Source organism: Triturus cristatus, chromosome 1_2 (assembly GCF_964204655.1).
Source record: "Triturus cristatus chromosome 1_2, aTriCri1.1, whole genome shotgun sequence".
Classification (NCBI taxonomy): domain Eukaryota; kingdom Metazoa; phylum Chordata; class Amphibia; order Caudata; family Salamandridae; genus Triturus; species Triturus cristatus.
The window spans coordinates 260,347,260-260,368,580 of record NC_140580.1 but is presented as its reverse complement, the minus strand read 5'-3'; the positions used below and the strand labels follow the sequence as shown (position 1 = coordinate 260,368,580).

The 21,321-nt window shown below is 46.9% G+C and overlaps 1 protein-coding gene across 3 annotated transcripts in view; it reads right to left on the bottom strand.

Moving 5' to 3' along the window:
* Window positions 1–5,394: 5,394 nt before the first annotated feature.
* The window catches only part of LOC146867121 (uncharacterized), a 122,521-nt gene continuing 106,594 nt past the window's right edge, over window positions 5,395–21,321 (bottom strand). For all 3 annotated transcript variants that reach the window (XR_014961078.1, XM_085603574.1, XM_085603575.1), the window contains one exon: window positions 5,395–5,703. Coding sequence is in view for 2 of the 3 variants with exons in the window: in XM_085603574.1 (XP_085459700.1) it covers window positions 5,545–5,703 (159 nt within the window). In the remaining variant the exon portion in view is untranslated. The remainder of the gene's footprint in view (window positions 5,704–21,321) is intronic.

Genomic DNA, 21,321 nt, shown 5'->3' with positions numbered 1-21,321 from the left:
TATGCAGTTGCTATAATGAACAGCGGTTGAGTGTGATGACCAGGTCACATTCAAAGGGATTAATCAATGAGATTCCAAGGAGCAAAATTCAACACGAACTTCACAAAATAAAGGTTGAATCAAAACCCTGGATTTGTTTTCGCTCAAGAGACACATTTTTTTCTATCTGCTTCTTTTTTACCCCCTATTTTATAGGTTTTGTAAGTCATTTGACTATCTGGGTTGACACATACAATTTTGATTAGAGCCAGGAAGTGAGGTCTAACACCTAGACGTCTCTAACAGTACACCTGTATGGCCCTGCAACTGAACAAAACTAACTTTGGAGATATTCGCCTCCTTTTGAATCTTGACACTGATTTACTTGTCCTTGCGGCCTTCACCTGCCAGTTTTCCAACTATTTTTAATAATGGCCAATCGAGACACTGATTTACTTGTCCCAGCGGCCTTTGACGTGGTTTTTCCAACAATTTTTAATAATGTTTTTTAAGGCATATTTACGCTTCACTTTCTATTGAAATCAGCTGGACTAACCCCACCTTAGACATTTCAAAGGGTAAAATTGTGCCCACAATGAGTCTCCGACTAGGGTCAGCTAGCGTTCTAGCTACCCGGGGCCGACTGCACCTGAAGCCAATTAACTGCAGTAACACGGTACATAACTGCGTCCACCCGACCAGCCCCTCACTTCCGAGAGAGCTGAGCCTGGGTAGGTCGTCCCACGCACCTTCGTTGAGGACTCCGTAAGTACTTACAAAATCCAAATACAAAAAGTACTTACAAAATCCAAAGACATCCCCTACTTGGACACCCTTCTTGAGACGGAATATATAAAGTGCCGTCGTCCTAATTTTGGAGACATTTTTATGTTTGTCTTTCAGCACGTGTGTAGCTTTTCTCCTACTCACGGAAGCCCCACCGCACCATAATAGGGTGAGTTGAAAACCCTTGTGGGCATAGTGGTTGGAATCTGTATGTGGTGTTTGTCACGTCTCGTTTTTATTCAATATATAAGCAGCAACTTGTGTAATGAGCACAGTTTAACGGCATGTTTTGCAGTGTCACGCATGCTGCACCAGTAGTTTGTTAATGTTTATTTGTAAACTTTTGCCTTTCTTGATTACAGGTAGGTTTTTACACATTGTAAGGAATTTATTTATATATGAAGGCATTTACCTGGTGATTGGAAATCGGGTTATTGAGTAAGTAACAATTCCAGCCATTGTCTAGATTAGGGTTCACTGGCCCTGAAGAATTTCCACAGATCCATAGTGGACTGATCAAGGCAAAAAACAGGTAGACCCACTAGCTATCATAGACCATCATTTCTGATGATAGCGCACATGTTTTTAACATAGGCTAGGGGACTCACTTATTAACAACATTTTAGACGACCGTCAGACCTATTTTTACTTGCACTCTTAGTATTCATAGTTAAAAAATCCTTTACATTTAGCTACACTGTTCAGCCCCACACGTTACAAAATGGCATATCGAAAAGATCTCCAGTAAAGAGCCCCGTTGTGGGTGCCCATCGGGCACCGCAGCGCTAGCCCGGCGTGGCGCACGCCAGATGATGAAGCATGTGGGACGGCTCTTGCTCCTAAGGAGTCGCGCTCCCTGCTGACTACTCAGGACTTGACTGACCTGGTCATTACACTCCATCACTGTTCAATAATACCCAATTTACTATAAAAATGATTGCCCTCACCAAGATTCTTTCGGTTTTGCAGAATTTACCACAGATTATCCCGGACACATTCTTAGATTCCCTACATGTCAATTTTAGGACTTTTCTGTGGTCTGGTAAACCACCATGGGAGTACATGGGCAAATGCATGCAACCAGCATACAAAGGAAAGTTCAGCATGGCAGATGTTCAACTCTGTTACTGGGCGATGCACCTCATCAATGTCAATGATTGGATATTCGAGGACAGAGATGACTCAGCCCATCGGCTGGAGTTGGATATCTTCCACAACGCAGGTCCCATACAGGTCCTATATCAGTACAAGATCACTACAGATTTCCCCACGATCATGACATCGACAGTGACCCCCTGGCGCAAGGCCCTATTACACACGGGTTTGGATGGCAAACAAACACCAGAAACCCGTCCCTCTGGCTTGAGGACCTGCACCTTTCTACTCTCAGAGCACTCTAATTTGGGGGGTGGGACTATGTTGGAATTTCCAAATTGGGAGACATATTTAGGGGAGAGCATATGAAATCCTTTAAAGATTTACTAGATGAATAACAATTGGATAAATATCGATTCCTTTAATTAAGACATACACGACCTTCGAAGCAAAAGTGACAGTAGATCCCTTCAGTAGAGGGGGTCTTCGCAATTATCACTCACTGGTCACAAATCCGTAAAACCCAGTGACCCACTTACTTGCTAGCAGATCTGGCATCAATTGACGATGATGAGTGGGGAGAGGCGAAGATGGCACCATGATCACTTGCAATTATAGTTTGGCTCCGACTCGTCCGATTGTATTATTCACATAGAATATATTCTACCCAAGAGCAGCTATGGAGTATGGGAGCCATGCTCCCAGAAAGCTGCACTAGATGCATACTTTAAGGGACACCTTGAGGCACAGGATTTGGGACTTTCCTGACATCCAGTCCTATTGGAGACGAGTTCAACAGACCTTGGCCGTCGTAGTGAGGCAACCTATTAGTTTGACACCCAAGGTGGCTCTAATGAGGATTGTGGAGGAGCTGGAGGGCACCAGGGCACACAAAAACACTTACTGGCCTTGGTTACTTGATAGCCAAAAGATATATAGTTAAAAAGTGGAGGACTCTGCCCCACTCAGCCCCCACCCTGCATCAATGAAGGGTCAGTATTGCAGCTGGAACCTTGGACGGGCAGTTGTTAAGGCCAGCTGTTGTCCTCATAAACACACCATAATCTAGGGAACCTGGATGACAATGATGTTACATATGGTGGCTCCTGGTCCAGCTAAGACTCAACGGGGCAGCATGTGATGTCTAACAGCCCCAGTGGATGGGTCCTGCCGGGACTTGCTCTGATAAGATACAAGCCTGACAAAAACGAGTTGTGGATGCCTCATACAATAAATCTGTTTCTCTACTGTAGAGACAAATTGGATACTTTTCATGCAATTTGTTCTCCTTTCAATATCTTAAGTTGTAATGAGTCTGTGTGTGCCACGCATTCTTTTGCTATAAAACAATCCAATTATTTAGGAAAAAGGTTATGCCTTAAAATACTTTAGTTTAGGATAGGGATACCTAGCATGGAAAATTGATAAATGTGTTTCTTGTTCATGCAATGATGGGAAATGCATGTGCAGAGAGAGGGTGAAATTCAAGTTGCACCACTGGTTAATGGACAGTTTGATTTTTAGCCCCCACTGGTTAAGGGACAGTTTGCTTTTTATCCCCACTGTGAATATATTTTCATCTACCGTTCATTAAATATTGCATAGTGTTTTGCAAAATCCATTTACTCTTATTGTAAAGATTATTTTTTAGATGACAATAATGCATATGAAATAAAGAAATTCATATTTTCGGACTTTTTTTGCATTGAATGGGAGTTCATCACTAATTGATGCATTGCAATTTGATTTTAGATATTTTAAAAACAACTGTTAAAAAAAAAAAAAAATAAAAAATAAAATAAAATTACTTTTCTACTTTCTTTACGTGTCTAACATTGAGGCTGCATCTGAGAGATCCTCAGTTAATTTCAGAAATTAAATTGCAATTGTAAATGAATCATACAGCTGAGGCTCGGAGAAGCTCCCTAGCACTGAGTCCAGTTGTAAATAATAAGAGACAGAGGGAGGGCGAATGTGTTTTTCAAGTTGAGTATTTCTTAAAGGGGTTGTGGCTTGCAGATATGCATTTCGAAATGCTTGAAAATAAAGAAAACATGCTGTAAAAATGTAAGATTTAAAAAATCCCAAAAAATTAAGCACAGCTAAATAGGTCCCATAAACATCAGTAGGCAGAAAATCAGATTGGACGACCATAGATGGAACAAGACTTGTGGGGTCTCATGCATATAAAAGTGATCACTCTCACTGTGAGGTTTTGGTCCATGTTGCGCCTACATGAACTACAATTCCCAGGAAACCCCAGGAGAGGAGGCGGAGCCTAAGCCATATCAAGAAGTGACACGCACAGGAAGACGTGCGTAATTCTGGATCCAGAATTACGGATTCTGGGGAGGTCGCCCCGTTCTCTTCTGCAACCGCTCCGAGGTAGGATCCGTACTTGTTTATTTGCAGCCGCTCCGAAGTAGGAGCAAAACTTTGTTTATTGGCTGCCGCTCCGAGGTAGGAGCAGTGCTTTGTTTGTGGGCGACCGCTCCACGGCAGGAGCTGTTAATTGTTTGACTAATCTTATTTCAGTTCCCTCATTCCTTCACGTGACAGTAACGCCAGCAGGATGAGAGGGACATGGTAGAGGAATTCGTTTCGACTGGTTGCTTAGGTTCATCACGGAGCCTGAATACGTTACGACTCAACTGATCGTTCATCCTTAGTTACTTTCCGGAACAGCAGTCTTACTTACTTTGATTTGGGTAAACCTTTGGGAACCTTCTTCAGCGAACATTGGCTTTTCTGCACATACGTATACAGGCTACTGACAGGTGTGTAGGGACATCAGGGCATAGGGTCAGCCTTATTCTTAGGTGCAGTACTACGCTTTATGTTGATACATTTGTTTTATCTTCCTTGGTATCAGGTATGAGGCAATACCGTGTGGTCAGAAGGAATACAGTCTGCATGTGTAGCATAGCCGCCCAGGTAATTGGAATCCTTAGTGAGAATTACATGAGAGTAGTGTTGCATGTTTTTTTATTTAATCGTGTGTATTTGTGTTTCAGGTTCTACTCCCTGCTGTTCCCTTCCTACCCTTCCCTCACTTGATTGTTCCAATACTCCGTGCAATTATTGTAGGAGTTGGGGCGATCAAGAGGTGGACCCCTTATTGCATCGCTCGAATCCTGAGGAGCACTCGTCTTTGGACCGGAACGTCACACTCAGGCCCACTGCTTCTTCTTGGTGTTACCATCAGGTGTTTATTAACCAGCTGGGAAGGTAGGCGAGCTAGCAGAGTAATGCCAAAATACGCATTTGTATCGAAACAATCGTACTAATAACTGAAAGAATTTAATCTTTATGATGACGAATTGCATTGTATCTACTGGAAAGGCAAAAAGGTCTTTGCCCTATTATTTCTAGATTGTTGAGCCTATATCATAAGAAATCAACAACACCAAGCTCTTAAAATGGGTAGTTTACCAAGAAAGGAGATCATGGATTTTGGAGTTTGCAAGTACAAGGTTCAATGTTCTTTGTTCACCATAGTCAGGACAGCAATTGCTCAACATTAAAAGACTAACATTTTTAAATTGGATGGAAAACGTGGTTTACTGATCTCAACAATTTACATGATACGTACAGAAACACATGGCCAGAACTGTGTGCCCAGTTACAGTACATTTTTATATGAAAATATTTGTATAATTTTAAAAGAAAACACTTATGGAAAGATCAAGTTATACATTTATTACAGGTGTCAACTGCAGCAATGTGTTTTTTGACAGTATTCCCTTTGAATTGGCATTCATGCCTTCCATATTTGGCAGAATAATTCTTCTTTTCAGACCATCTAAAATTACAGAATTGGTAGATGCAAGACTGATACGGGTTCTGCAAGAAAAAAGAGAAAATAAATTATAAAGAGGGGGATTTGTGTACATACCACACACACATTAAGACATATGAGTCACATCAGTTTCATCACTGTCATGATTATTTTACAGTAACTACTGTTGTATGGAATAGGGTGGCTAGATGTTGCTGGAGGATGGGAATTTACTCTAGGAGTGGACTAGCGCCCTATACCCTGGCCCTTCCACTCTAGGGATCCCTGGATCTAGTTCCACACATGCCGTTGGATAGAGGCTGGCCTACTTACTTGGGGGGACTTTTCCACAGATTGGATGCTCAAGACATCAGAGGAGTTGACAGAGGCCACAGGGCTTTCCCCAGGAACTTCCTTCTATACTCTGTGCTGATGTGGCAGCTGTATTTGACCTGACATACAACTCATGGTGCGTCCAATATGTCCCACTCGCTGCAAACACTTCCCACACACAGATGAGTCAGAAAGTCAGTGACATGCATTTTACAGGGCCTTACAACAAAAGAGAGGGTTGCACCACTCTATACTGAAGTAACAATGGGAGGCTATTGTCAGGCACGAACAGACGAAGGACCAGTGGATGCAATGGTTACTCATAGTTGAGAACATTTCCCTCAGGGCACGCTTTAAACATCTGCAGTTTTAACTACCTACTTGACTCCCCAACAGATAGACCGCGTGCTTCCAGGGGCCATCCGTACCTGTCCAAGATCCACCAAGGTCAATGCTGACTTCTACTATAGTGGAGTACTGGGAGGTGGGGATGACGCACATATCAGATATTGTGGGTATGCAGATTCCCACGGGGGCCACACACTGCCTTTTGGGGCTGATGAAACGCATAAAGAACATGCACAGATTTATCGACTTTGCTTTCTATCCCATCGAAATGGTGCTGGGCCCCTGGGGATGAGGTCCCCGAGGCCGAAATCAGCCAGGGGAGGGGGGGGCGCGTGACCCCTCCCCTTCATAATAATGCTGGACCCTAGAGGATGGTATCCTCAGGGTCGAAATAAGCCCAGAGAGGGAGACTGTGTGCCCCTTCCCCCTAATATTAACGCCAGGCCCCGTGGGAAGGCAAGGTGTTGGCTGCATGCTGGGGATTGGCCCAATGCTATGCCCTGCAGCCAAACTTCCCGCCGCGCACAGCCAGTGGCCATTCTTGCCAGGGGTTGGATTTGTATATCGTAATTAAATATTACTTTACGTTACAAAAAACCCTGAAATTGAAAAAAATAATGTTTATAGTAACGTTATAGTTAGGTGAAATGGTCAGCAATAACGTAATGTTCTAAACTCTAAAAAAACCTTACAAATTCACTAATTATAGTTATCTCATTCATGACATCTGTTATTACATCATTGATAATATCACTGCAACATTTGCAGAGAAATCTGTGCATGGCAGGGGCACGAGTTATAATTACCTGAAACGGACGGTCTTGGTCGGTCGGTCTCTCTCACTCTCACTCTCTCTCACTCTCTCTCTCACTCTCTCTCTCACTCTCACTCTCTCACTCTCTCTCTCACTCTCTCTCTCACTCACTCTCTCACTCTCTCTCTCACTCACTCTCTCTCTCTCTCTCACTCTCTCTCTCTCACTCTCTCTCTCTCTCACTCTCTCTCTCACTCACTCTCTCTCTCACTCACTCTCTCTCTCACTCACTCTCTCTCTCACTCACTCTCACTCTCTCACTCTCTCTCTCACTCACTCTCTCTCTCACTCACTCTCTCTCTCACTCACTCTCTCTCTCACTCACTCTCTCTCTCACTCACTCTCTCTCTCACTCACTCTCTCTCTCACTCACTCTCGCCATGTCCCCAAACTTTGAGCTGCACTCGAAAAACGACCAAGGTGGCAAGTTCTTCGATCATGGGCACAAGCAGGCTGAAGTCGACAGTTCACGATCAAACAGCTACTGACGCGGTAAGCCTGACGCGTTTCAAAGGTAAGTCCTTCTTCAGAGGCGGCCGCATTTGTAGATATGTGCTCCGGTCTTCGTCCTGAACGCCATTTATACGCCACCAAATGGGCCGGTTCAATGCCTGATGCATTCTGGATACTGGAGTCCCGGTATTACTACCGCTGATGGTGCACTAATTTCTGTCCATTATTTTTCAAGCCCTCAGATAGGCCACCGTCAATACAGTCTGCTCTAAAGCCCAGGTCAGAATTCCCGACGTATAAATGGCATTCAGGACGGAGACCGGAGCACGTATCTACAAATGCGACTGCCTCTAAAGAAGAAGGACTTACCTTTGAAACGCGCCAGGCTTACCGCGTCTGTAGCCATTTGATCATGAACTGTCGACTTCAGCCTGCCTGTGCCCATGATCAAAGGACTTGCCACCTTGGTCGTTTTTTGAGTGCAGCTCAAAGTTTGGGGACATGGCAAATGAGCATACATTTCTGGCGGCAGTCCGGCTGTCAAGCAGCACCACCCCGTTAAGAGAGGGGGCCGTGCGGCAGCAATCTTGCAGAGCCGTTCATCAGGAATTCCGACCTGGGATTTAGAGCAGACTGTTTTGACGGTGGACCATCTGAGGGCTTGGAAAATAATGGACAGAAATGAGTGCATCATCAGCGGTAGTAATACCGGGACTCCGGTATCCAGAATGCATCGGGCATTGAACCGGCCCATTTGGGGGCGTATAAATGGCGTTCAGGATGGAGACCGGAGCACGTATCTACAAATGCGACCTCCTCTGAAGAAGAAGGACTTACCTTTGAAACGCGTCAGGCTTACAGTGTCTGTAGCTGTTTGATCGTGAACTGACTTCAGCCTGCTTGTGCTTATGATCAAAGGCCTTGCCACCTTGGTCGTTTTTTGAGTGCAGCTCAAAGTTTGGGGACATGGCAAATGGGCGCACATATATTACCTACTGGCGGTCGCCAGTATGTAGTTATAGTTAGGACCTATTATCCATAGGAAATCCGCAACATTCTATTTGGAATAACTTTGGCGCCGGTTGATGAATCTTCGCAAAATTATCATAACTGGTGGGGCGCTCCGGTCCGCTCCTATCCTGAAAATCTAGGGGTGATTCGTCAAGCGGGGGCCGAGAAAAAAGGGGGGTCCCAATACGTGCTTTCCCCATGCAATTTTCCATAGGAACCTTTAATCGCAGCTACAGCCCGAACTGCTGAATGGAATTATACCAAATTTGGTAAAAAGGTAGCCCTTGGTTCAGAGTTATGCCTTTTGGCTAAATGGTGTAAATCGGTTCAGTAGTTCGAGAAAATAAAAAGTAAAATCACATATATCTGGGCGGAGCCTAACCACACATCTCATCGTGAGATCCGATTAGCTGTCAGCATTTTATCCAAGAAGTGTTGGCAGCCATCTTGGGACGAATATACATGATAGCACCTCATTAAAAACCATTGCAGTTAATAGAAGGTTTTAAGACTTTAGTTACATTATAAATCATTTGTTGATGGTACCATACTCATTTTAGGAATTGTGGTGTGTTCTTAGGTGATTTTACCATGTGAAAAAGCCTTCTGCTGGGATATCATTAATAATGTTTGAGAGAAAACTATTTGCTCATACTTTTCCCACAGAGGTTTGGAAGGTGCTCTATAAGCTAAACTGAGAGCATATTTTCTGTAAATTCACATTATCTTTCTCAGTCACGTGAAAATGAAGTCTGACATTCTCAGTAAAACATGTACATCCAACAAGGGCAGAGACTGTCAGGTGATTCCTTTGTGTTCTACTGCAACTTCCCAGAGTGTTCTAAAGAACAACTAGAGCGCTAACAGTCCTACTTATGACAAACGTATTGCACACCTGAAGCCATCTTGATTGGACTAAAGTGGTAACTCTTAAAACATTTAATTTAAAAAGCAACACAATGAGGGGGTTCATATTGCCATAGTATGTATGATTAGTGCTGCAGAAAGAAAAATTAGGGCACATTTTGAGTGACTTCTCAAATCCTCTTCTATTTCATTAAAAATATTCTGACATGCAGACTGAAACATGCACTCTCAATACCAGCAGCAGACTTACCAGGTGAGCAGTAGCTTTACTACAGTGATCTAATGAGCAACTAGAGTGCTAACATTCTGAATTTATGGCAAATGTGTGACACATCTGAATGCCTTCTTGATGGAATCAAAGTAAAAAACTGAAAGTATTTCCTACTGAGGAGACTGTAGTAAATGAGGAAATTAGGAAACTTCATAACAAATAAGTCTCCCAAGATGGCCACCAGAGACAAAAGAGCCCAAATGTAGCACAAATATCACCCAGATGTAGCCCAAGTATAGCCCAATGACAGAAGTGTGCAAAACACTTATTTTTTGTGTTTTTGCAGTTTTATATAGTGCAGACTTGTCAGGTATTGGAGTGCTTTACATGAGCATTGGTTACATCACACAAGAACAAATTCATTTTGGTTGTAGACATAGGGAGATTAAGTGATTTGACCAGAATCACAGAATGTCGAGCGGAAGCAGAAACTCCAACCTGGTTCCCAAGTTGCAAAGTCTGCAGCTCTGAAAGTAACACCACATCCTCTCCCCTAGGTGCAACATTTAATCAAGTGGTCAACTGGATAAAAAACACAAAGATAACAAATAATTCAAAAGTGCTTTGTCGCTATTTGAAAACTCAGAAAATATTTCCTCATTTTAGTTTTTTAGAGCACTAACCATAATGTTGATGCAAATAAAACCCTCTCACATATGTAATTTCTAAAGGAAATGCTCTAGGTATTACAGCTTTGATTACATCACGATGACGTCAGGCGTTTCATACTTTTGTAATAAATATAGAATGTGATGGAGCGGGTAGTACAACATTTTGTATACCCCCTATTCTGCATGAATATACTAATTAAATAATCTAATAATTGTAATATTATTAAATGAGTTTTGCATGTTTCTAATCAACATTATTAATATATGAATTACACGTGGGATTTGCATTTCGCATGGCTAATTAACTTCTATGACTAAAATACGTATGCATACTAACAGTAGTATATGTAGTAAATAGAATACTGCATGATATATGTTGCTTTTGTTTTTTTTTTTTTTTTTTTTGGAAAACCTTTATTGACATTGCAAATAAAGACAAGTATGGGCCTACAACCCTCGGGGCCGGCCGCTAAGCAGTGAAAATAACAGCAAACAGATTTTAATCACATGTAGCACCTCGGGAAGCAGATTTTCCATGCTAGCATTCTCTTGTCCACCGAATAGCCCAAGAGGGGAACCAGGATATAAGAGGTTTTCATTTTACAATAGGGGATAGAAGGATCAGGTGCCAATCAAGTTCTCAGCAGCGAAAAAAGGCAAGCAGAATAATGAACGTCAACAATAAATAGCAAGCTATCAAGTCAATGGCGCAGAAACAGAAGGTTCAGGATGTGGAGGAATATCACGAGCCGTTTGCGCCTGCAGTCTCCTGCCCTAGGACCCAGAAAACCCCACTGAAGTGAGGCACAACTGAAAAAACAATGATTGGCCACGAAGGACACCTACCGCACTGACCCCAGAAAAAGACCAAGAAGAATAAGAAAAGAAAAAGGAGGCCATAGAAACAAAGTAAAGGACTAAAGAAGCCCCTCCCCCACCCCCCCACCCTGCACCTCTGCAGATGACTACGGCCCCCCCCCCCCCGCAGCGTGCCTGTCTCCCAGAACCAGACCCGAAATATAGAAGAAACAGAGAAAAAGGGGAAAGAGAGGAAACCCCCCCCTAACAGAAAGGGGAGAGAGTAATAATAAACTGGAGGAGGGCCTTCAACCATGCCCCCGGCTTCTCCCTCCCGCACAATATATTCCTCCCCAGCGCAAACAGTAAACAGCACAAATTCGGCCATATCTAGGAGAAATGGGGAGCATTATGCACTGGCTACACTATTAGTTACGTCGTGAAAGCACACAACCCCCCCAGCCCGCCCACCTATTAATTGACCACCTCGGAAGGATCAGCCTTATCCTTGGCCACTCTTTGCGAATCCACCAGTGCATACCCATCGACCCACCATCATGTCCAAAGTTACAAGGAAGAGGAGCGTCCAGAGAAGACTAGGAAGGGACACACACATGTGGGGAGGACGGTTCGAAACATCAGCACAGTCATCGTCATGGAAGATCACCTTTCCCAGTACTGCCCCAGGGCCTGCGCCGCACACAAGGTCCAGGAAGGAGAAATCGGCCAGAGCAAGCGATCGTTGCGTGAAGATTGCCTGGGTCGCCGGAGGCCGCGCATGGGACAAAGTCACCACCGTCTGCTCAAGTCCAAAACCTCCGGAACAGACCGACCCCACAGCCAGCCGACCACACGCTGCCGCAATGTCCAAAGTTTCCATCCGTCCCTTATCCACAGAGGCGGTCACGGTACTTTCCTCCTGTGGAAGGTGAGACAGAGCCTTATGTACCTGGGGACAGGCAGACCGCAACTTTTCCGACGCTGACGCAATACCATCCAGCTTCCTCCCCAATACCAGGGCGCCGTGGACCAGGGTGGAATGAAGGGCTCCGAGAGCATCTAGAATGTCACCGTACCCCAGCACGGTCCCCCGCGCTCGCTCCGCCACGTTCCTTTGCGCCACACACTCCCAATCTTGCTGTGACCCAGTGTACAGGATGACAGAGTCCATTCCATCAAGATGGCCGCAGGGCAGGGCCATCCCAGATGGGGACCGGGTCTCAGGCACGGGCGCAGCAAGTTCCATATCCCTGCAAACAAAGGTCCGGAGGCAGGCAAAAGGTGTATACAGTGTGCGGCCACAGGTAACAGTCGTTCTCCCCCTGGGCCAGTGTCCGCGGAAACCGGGAGCAGCCCGCGCAAATCGGGACTAGCCACAGGCCGCGTCCGATCAGTTCACTGGCGAGGGTCCAGGCGATCGCCGATAAACCCCTGGAATCGTCACCCCGGGTATGCACCCGTCACGCTACTCTCGGTGATAGGAGCGACCACTGCGAGATTCAGGCCAATATTCGCGCCGCTTCGGCAGTCCGACTCCACCCGGTCACCAATGGCCGCTGTTGTTAAACTGCCGCCCGGCCATGTTGTCCACCCGAGGTCCCGGCCCCAGGGCCGCACAGGCCGCAAACTTCAAATGAGCATTTCTCGGGCGGTACCGCCGCTGGAAGCTTCAGGATCACACGATCGGTTGCCGCTCTCGATCACCAACACGGGCATGTAGCGCAGGCAGAGGATCACATGCAGGATATCTGTGCGGGATGTGGAGGTTCACGGAGCCGGGAGCCTACGCTGCCGTCCCGGTCGCCATCTTGGCTCCTCCTCCTATATGTTGCTTTTGTGACGTTTTCGTAATGTTGCCCAAGATGACATCAAATGGGTGAATATGAACGCTTTAAATGTCGCTATACGCTACATAATTACAAGCACATAGAGGGATTAGTAAGGGATTAACATTTTATTCACTATTTCTATGTATTAATTATTTCTTTGTGTTTGTTTCGCTTAAGTTGTCCTTTGGGCCTAAAATCAAAATGGCCGCTGACGCGACATGACGTGATGGCCACCATTCCACGAGGTTTGGAGTGAAGTGCGCCGGTGCGACATTTTGTTCCTGTGGCCTAGTCATGACCCTTGCCTTACTGTACCCGAACAAGGCCACGGTGGGAAAACAGCCAAGTGACAGTACAATGAACATTTACAAGAAACCGGAATAAACCGAACTATGACATAACCCCTCAATCTGTGCTAAACCTCACCGGGCGATCTCAACCGACCAATCAGAAATGTCCAAATTTTGTAAATTGTTGCATCTTAACCTTACTTTTATTATAAAAATGGTGGTAGACTAGAGAGAAGCGCGCATACTTTCCCTTTTCCTTTTGCTGACGAAGACGACGGTGACGCTACGCGACGCTACTATCTAGGGTGACTGTTGCGTTCCTGAATCTTTGACAGTCCGAATGCTGCCCATTTTCCTGATGAACTGCGAACTTTATCAAATTTATGGGCACTGATAGATGCTCGCACGTTTCTGTTCCTTGCCCATTCTTTGGGACTGTAGCGTGCTGCATGAAGAACTTTTGAATTCCGACCGAATGACAGCTAATTTGATGACTTAGAGGACGCCCGATAGCCAGATTAGGTAAATATGGTGTTCTGTGATTTACATAAAAATTAATACAACTTTCTAGATGTAAAATTTAACTTTTGCGATAAAATAGATAAACAAATATTAACAAGTAAATGCGTTTGTGATTTATTGAGGGAGGGAAGATCAAATCTTAAAAATGTGTTTTAGCTGGTTCTAAATCACCATCAACCAATCCAACTAAATGATCCATTGATCACGTGGGAGGAGTGCCTTGATGTATGGGATTGAGATCTGTAGTTGTAAGGATATTAATGTATAGATATGTAACATAACTTTCCTTCCTATAGGTAATAAAGTATTCCTTTCATGTCAGCGCTTGAACCACTCATCTCTCCTGTATGTGCTGACCAGTGTGAAGTGACGTGTGAATGTTGGTGTTATGGGCCCCACCAATGACTGCATGTGTGAAAGCGTTAATGTGATATCTGGTCTGTGACGAAGGGAGGATATTGGTACGGGTCTTGTCCTTTCCCCGTTACCCAGGTTTCGCGCTGTTAGCAATCTAGTTGTTCATTAGGATACTGTTGAGAGGCAGAGGCCAGGGGCACGGACTCTGAAAATTGAAGGCAGGTAGGAGGGTGCAGAGGCAACAATTTGACCACACTGGGCAGGCAGGAAGGGCAGTGGCAGCACAACAGACTATGAAGGGCAGTGGAAAGGGGGCAGGGGCAACAAACCAACAATACAGGACTGGCAAGAGAGGCTGTGGCAATATAATAGACCACTGTGGGCAGAAGGAAGAGGCAGTGGTAGTACAACCATACATGCCAACAGACCCGATTCAGCCAGGAAACGTCCAATGTTTTTAAGCTCAAATGGGCTTTATTTGATCTGTCTCCTGTCTACAATCTCCTCTTTTTCAATGTAACTCAAAGGGGAAAATCAATACCCAGTTTTTTTTCAAAACCTCCCTCTTACCAAGTTAAAAATGTTCGCAAGTATGGTAAATTGGATCATGGAAGGCAGGAGGAATTGGGGTAGGGACATGGACTTGGATAACAAAGGACAGGAGGGACATGGAGAGGTGCACCAAACTGACCCTACAGGGCAGGCATCAAGGTTTGCAGCAGCACAATACACCACACAGGGCATGCGGGACGGGAGTGCAGCACAATAATCCATAGAAAGCAATAGGGAGGGGAAAGGACCATGCACATGGACAACAGAGAACAGAGGGGAAAGGGGCAATGGTAGCTAGCTGACCATAATGGACAGACAGGAGAGAAAGCTGCAGCATAACAGATCATAAAGGGCAGGAGGGAAGGATCAGGGGCATTACAATGGAACAGACAAGCCAGGAGGGAGGGAATAGGGGTCTGCACATGGAAATAGAGGGCTGGGGGCAAGGGGGCAGGGCAGGAGCAGCAAGATGACCATGGAGGTGAGGCAGGATGGGCACTAGAAGCAAGACACCATGGAGAGCAACAGTGAGACTATGATGGCATACACACAGACCATGGAGGGAAGGTGGGGGGGTCAGGGGCAGCTAGCTGACCACACAGGGAAGGTGGGAGGGGCCGTGGCAGCACAGAAGACCATGCATGGCAAGCGGGAGGGTTAGTGGCAGCACAATGGCTATGATGGGCAAGAAGAATGGTGCAGGGGCATGCACAAAGGACCATGGAGGATAGAAGGGAGGGTCAGGACCTGGGCACAGACAAATTAGTTCAGAGGAAGGGGCCTCACAACACACGATGTGGGGCAGGCAGGAGGAGCAGTTGCAGCACAACAGACCAGGGAGGGCAGAAGGGTGTGGCAGTAAAATGGACCATGGAGGACAGGAGAAAGGGGATAGGGGCATGGAACGTGGACAGGCAGGGTGGAGGTGGCAGGGACAGGGACAGGTTACAGTCATCTGACATTGCTAGGCAGTTGGGAGGGGAGTGGCAGCTCAACAGAACGCTCAGAGTAGATAGGAGTGGCAGGTCCATGGAACCTGGTGGGCAAAAAGGATGGAGCAGGGGCATGCACAAAGACATCGGAGGGCAGGTGGAAGGAGAATAGGGGCAGCAAGCTAAGCACAGAGGCTAAGGAGGAGGTCAATGATGGGGCATAGAAATGGGCAATAGAGGGCAGGAGGAGTGGACTGGTACATCATGCTAAATGGAGGGCAGTGGCAGCACATCAGACCATGCATGGCAGGAGGGAGGAGGCTAGTCCATGGATTCAGACAACAGAGGATAGGGAGGAGGTGGATGGGGCAGCAAGCTAACTGTTCAGCGAAGGCGGGTATTAGGAACTTTATTGTTTTTAAAAGTTTGTGACTGACTCCGGGCTCACTTGGCAGACACACCCCCTGACCCTCCACCCCCCCCATCGCAAAATGTAATGCCTGTGAAAAGGGTAAGTAAACGCAGTGTTATACAGAATATAGTCCTGAGAGCACGATTGAAAATGAAAACTAGATATAGTGTATGGTATAAACTATGCACCAAAAAGTGTGATATAAGATGAACCGGGGCGTGAAATATAATATGCAATACATTGTGCGCAATGACAGATTCATTGGAGAGCATGAGATAGCACAGGCTAGGCCTGGGCTAAATTTCCGTTCAGCTCGTGGAAATTGCGATAATTTGACATTTTCGTGTTCCTCAGAGAGCGCGAAAATGTCAAAATTTCCGCATTCCGCAGCTTAGCGATAATTTGTTTCTTGCTCGCGCTGCAAAATAATACATTCTCGCGCGCGCGCGATCGCCTTACCTGAATCCCCGCGTTCGCCGACAAGTTTTCCCGATCCGGTCGCGTTCTCCACGAGATGTTGGATTGTTGGTAGCCATTTGCGCTGTCTCACGCCCGCAGTAATGTCATTGGTCGTGCGATCACGTCTTTCTTCTCGCGATCATGCACCGCGAGAAGAGTGAAAACAAGATGCCCGCGAGCAACCGCATGGGTAAGTTGGCGAGCCGCGACCACGCAGAAAATACCGCGAACGGGCGGGAAAAAAACTTCCGCATCTTCACGAAATTTCCGCGTGTTTGCGGAGATTTTTAACATTTTCGCGATAATTTTCGAAAGTCACTTTCGCAAATTCCGCCCACCCCTAGCACAGGCACTAACGCGTGCTATGCGATATGCACCTTGGAGTGTAATATGCACAGGGCAGTGTTGTGTAACCTAACTAGTCTCTAAAGCTGTAATATAAAATATGTGCTGGGGAGTGTAACGTTGCATATGCACTGTGACAAAGATATGGATCCCAGATTGTAATATGTATGGCATAGCGCTGTGCGTTATAACATAGGCATCGAGGAAGGCACGTTAGATGGGGCAATATAACCCGCGCGAAGGCAAGTGTGGCATGACATATTCACGGGGTGGTGTTACAGTGCACATGGGCTAGAGAGTGTCATAGCATCCGCACTAGCTGGTGGAACACAACACAGAGGTGTGTGGCACTCGGCGGGCACTGATGGGTGTAACACAGCATTGGGCTCAGCCAGGAGCGCGTTGTGACTCAAGTGAGGTTCGTCTCTGTAGGAAGGTGGAATCTGACTATATGGTTGCCCCCACTTTTTGCCTGGTGTTTTGCTGGTTTATGACTTAGTTGGACTGGGACCCTGCTATTAAGGGCCCCAGTCTATCAGCTTTCTCTGTAAAATGGTTTCCATGTACATTAGGTACATTTCTAATTGGATTCTGGAGTGCCTTATAAGCCCCTAGTATATGGTATACTATGTACCTAGGGCATAGGTACTTCAGAGGCCTACCAGGGGCTGAAGCATGTATTATGCCACCCCTGGGAAGCACTCCAAAATGGCACCACAGGTCTGCTACTGCAGCCTGGGTAAGGATGTGCTTGTACCCCTTACAGTGGTATAGGCTACCTATATCACTACCATTGCACACACATATAAAACCTATAAGTCACTCCTATGGCAGGCCTTAACAATCCTGAAGGCAGAGTGCTTGGTTTTTATGTGAGAGGGTCCCCCTGCATGAGCAGAGCCCCTCTGCAGCGTTCGGAGTACCTCCTCTGATGCGGTTTGTGGTGCAGCCTGACCATATACTCTTAAGTGCATTATAACCTCGCGGTAAATGCTAACTTTGGGATGGCTGCATGGAAACATGACGTGCTTGGTGTCAAACGCTTTGGAATACTACCCCCCCTGCCAGTTCTGGCGGCGGGGGTAGCATTCCACCCTTCTAGAGGGAGAGACATGTTCACACTGGTCTAACCCGGTATGACTTTCTACAGCCCTGGCATCACAAAATGGATGCCTCTGCCACAGACACGGTTCTGGCCTCCTGCTGCTGACCGAAACTCTGGCAGGGGAGGCCTGGACAATAGATTTCCTGTCCCAGGGAGGTGTAACCACCCCCCCAGACAGGCAAATTGGGGCTGGACGGGAGCACTCTCTGGTGCTTTGAAGTCCTGCACTGCGGGCACACTTGGTGTCCCTGTGCAGAGTCCAGTTCAAACCGGTTGCAGGGGCTACCTGCCCCTGCTCTGGCGTGAAACTGGACAAAGGAAATGGGTGTAACCACCCCTCTTTCCAAACCCTCCCATAGGTGAGTCCCTAGACTATGTCCAACCCCCAAACTTTGTATAAGTATAAGAATGAGAACCCAGTCCTTGCGACTTTAGATTACCCTGGATGAAACTCTGCAACATATATCCTGGACCTTCGACATTCTACTTTAACTAGTAGACTGAAGAAATCTCCCATGGGGTCAAGGAGTGACTCCCCTGCTTGGCAGGCACCAAAGAAGCAACTGACCGGTCTGCATCGCTGAAGCTCCCGCCGGACGCCGAAGTCTTTGCATCACCAGAGGTGGATTTTCAGACTTCCATGAGGCTACCCTGAGTCCACAGCAAAGCTGAGGCCCGTGGCTATCATGGGTGACGTGGAACCGTGACCCCTGGACACGTGAACTTTTGCAGCAACATCATCTACCTGGTCTTCCTCGAAGTTGTGCTTTGGGCTTCGAGTAGCCCCAGCCTTGAGCAGCACCTGCACCGAAGATTGCGGCCTCCACTCCACGAGTGACCCATGGGCCACTTTCAAGTGCGACCGCTCGAGGCTTCTTCGCGATCGCTAGCCCGTTGGCTAGTAGGTCCCCACGAAGGCAACTCCTCTTGGGCTTTCCTGGTTGCTCCAGACGTGCCCCGACTTACCCTCGCTGGGTGAGTCCTCGAGACCTTGCTGGTCTGCACCGCAGTCCTTTCTCTGATTTCCAGTGTCAACAAGTGCCAAGGCTTGTTGGGTCCAATCTGGTCGCCGACACCGCAGCACTCGACAGACTTTGTGGGACAGCTCGAATCCAGCTCCTGGTTGGCATCGACGCCTCCTGGACCTCGTGACTGAAGAGTCAAGACACCCGTCAACTCACCTGAAGCACCCGACATCTGTGGGCATTGGTCCATCCTGCCCTTGGTCACTGCTAAGTGACCCAGACTCTGTCCCCTCTGCTTTCAGGTTCCTTCCATCCTAGATCCAGGCTTGGATCTCTTCAGACACTTCTCCTCTTCATGGCAGCAGCACTTCTTCGCCAGCTTCCATTGAAATCGACGACGCGACCCGACACCAATAGACACCTATGCACCCGGCTTCCCTGGGTGAGGTAACACGAGTACTCCGGTGCTCCCGTGGGTGCTAGCCCTAGAACTTCCTAAGTCCAAAAGGGTTTGGTCCTGACTTGATTCTAAGTGTCCCTAATCTTTAAATTGCCAACCGCGACATTGCCCATAGAAGCTAACGGGAACCCGCAGTTGTGCTTACACACTGCACACGGCCCACGTGGGTCCCCTGCGTCACTACCGTGGGTGGTTCCTTGGGGTCCCAGCGATTCAACAGGCTCTAGGCCTTGTGTCTAGTTCAGTCGTGGTTCTTATACTACTTTATTGGTATATGGTTTGGTACGCCCCTAGGGCCCAAACGTGTATTTGTGCTATTACTGTTGATTGCTAACTTGTAAATTAAGTACCTCGAACTCCAGTCTCATAAAGAGACCAGAGGGGTGTGTTTTATCTTAAATACATATATTTTAAATATATACCTGGTGTGGTTGTCCTTTCATTTGATCATTCAAGAGATTATAGACTGGTAAAACAAGCTGCTTTACATTCCTTCAAGACTTAGCCTGAAGGCTGCTCTCCATAGCTACCACTAGGATAGCTTTCAATAAAGGTTGTCTTTAACCTATTCACCATAAGGGGTTGTTTGGACTGATACAGGGTGCCCACTATAATTAGTGGTACAAAAGGGGGTGGTGATGGACGGAGCATCAGAGCCAATCAAACACTCACACCCAGTCAACAGATCTATGTTTGATCCATCACCGTTCTTTAGCCCACTCTGCCACCCCAGTTCAGACATGGCCATATGCAAATCAGTCTGACCCTGTGCCTCATGGGATCAGTCCAGCCCGAACTGCCAAGCCATGCCTTCCCTGGACCGGAAACAAGCTTCCTAGGACCGGTTTCTGGCATTTCAGCCGTCTTCAGCCAGGCTTGCTTGAATCCAGTGGCAAAGTGAGCAAGGGACTCACGTCTGAGCATACCCTGCCAACTTATGGCGAACAAAGCAGTACAAAAGGGGGTGGTGATGGACGGAGCATCAGAACCAATCAAACACTCACACCCAGTCAACAGATCTAGGTTTGATCCATCACCGTTCTTTAGCCCACTCTGCCACCCCAGTTCAGACATGGCCATATGCAAATCAGTCTGACCCTGTGCCTCATGCGATCAGTCCAGCCCGAACTGCCAAGCCATGCCTTCCCTGGACCGGAAACAAGCTTCCTAGGACCGGTTTCTGGCATTTCAGCCGTCTTCAGCCAGGCTTGCTTGAATCCAGTGGCAAAGTGAGCAAGGGACTCACGTCTGAGCATACCCTGCCAACTTATGGCGAACAAAGCGGTACAAAAGGGGGTGGTGATGGACGGAGCATCAGAACCAATCAAACACTCACACCCAGTCAACAGATCTAGGTTTGATCCATCACCGTTCTTTAGCCCACTCTGCCACCCCAGTTCAGACATGGCCATATGCAAATCAGTCTGACCCTGTGCCTCATGGGATCAGTCCAGCCCGAACTGCCAAGCCATGCCTTCCCTGGACCGGAAACAAGCTTCCTAGGACCGGTTTCTGGCATTTCAGCCGTCTTCAGCCAGGCTTGCTTGAATCCAGTGGCAAAGTGAGCAAGGGACTCACGTCTGAGCATACCCTGCCAACTTATGGCGAACAAAGCGGTACAAAAGGGGGTGGTGATGGACGGAGCATCAGAACCAATCAAACACTCACACCCAGTCAACAGATCTAGGTTTGATCCATCACCGTTCTTTAGCCCACTCTGCCACCCCAGTTCAGACATGGCCATATGCAAATCAGTCTGACCCTGTGCCTCATGGGATCAGTCCAGCCCGAACTGCCAAGCCATGCCTTCCCTGGACCGGAAACAAGCTTCCTAGGACCGGTTTCTGGCATTTCAGCCGTCTTCAGCCAGGCTTGCTTGAATCCAGTGGCAAAGTGAGCAAGGGACTCACGTCTGAGCATACCCTGCCAACTTATGGCGAACAAAGCGG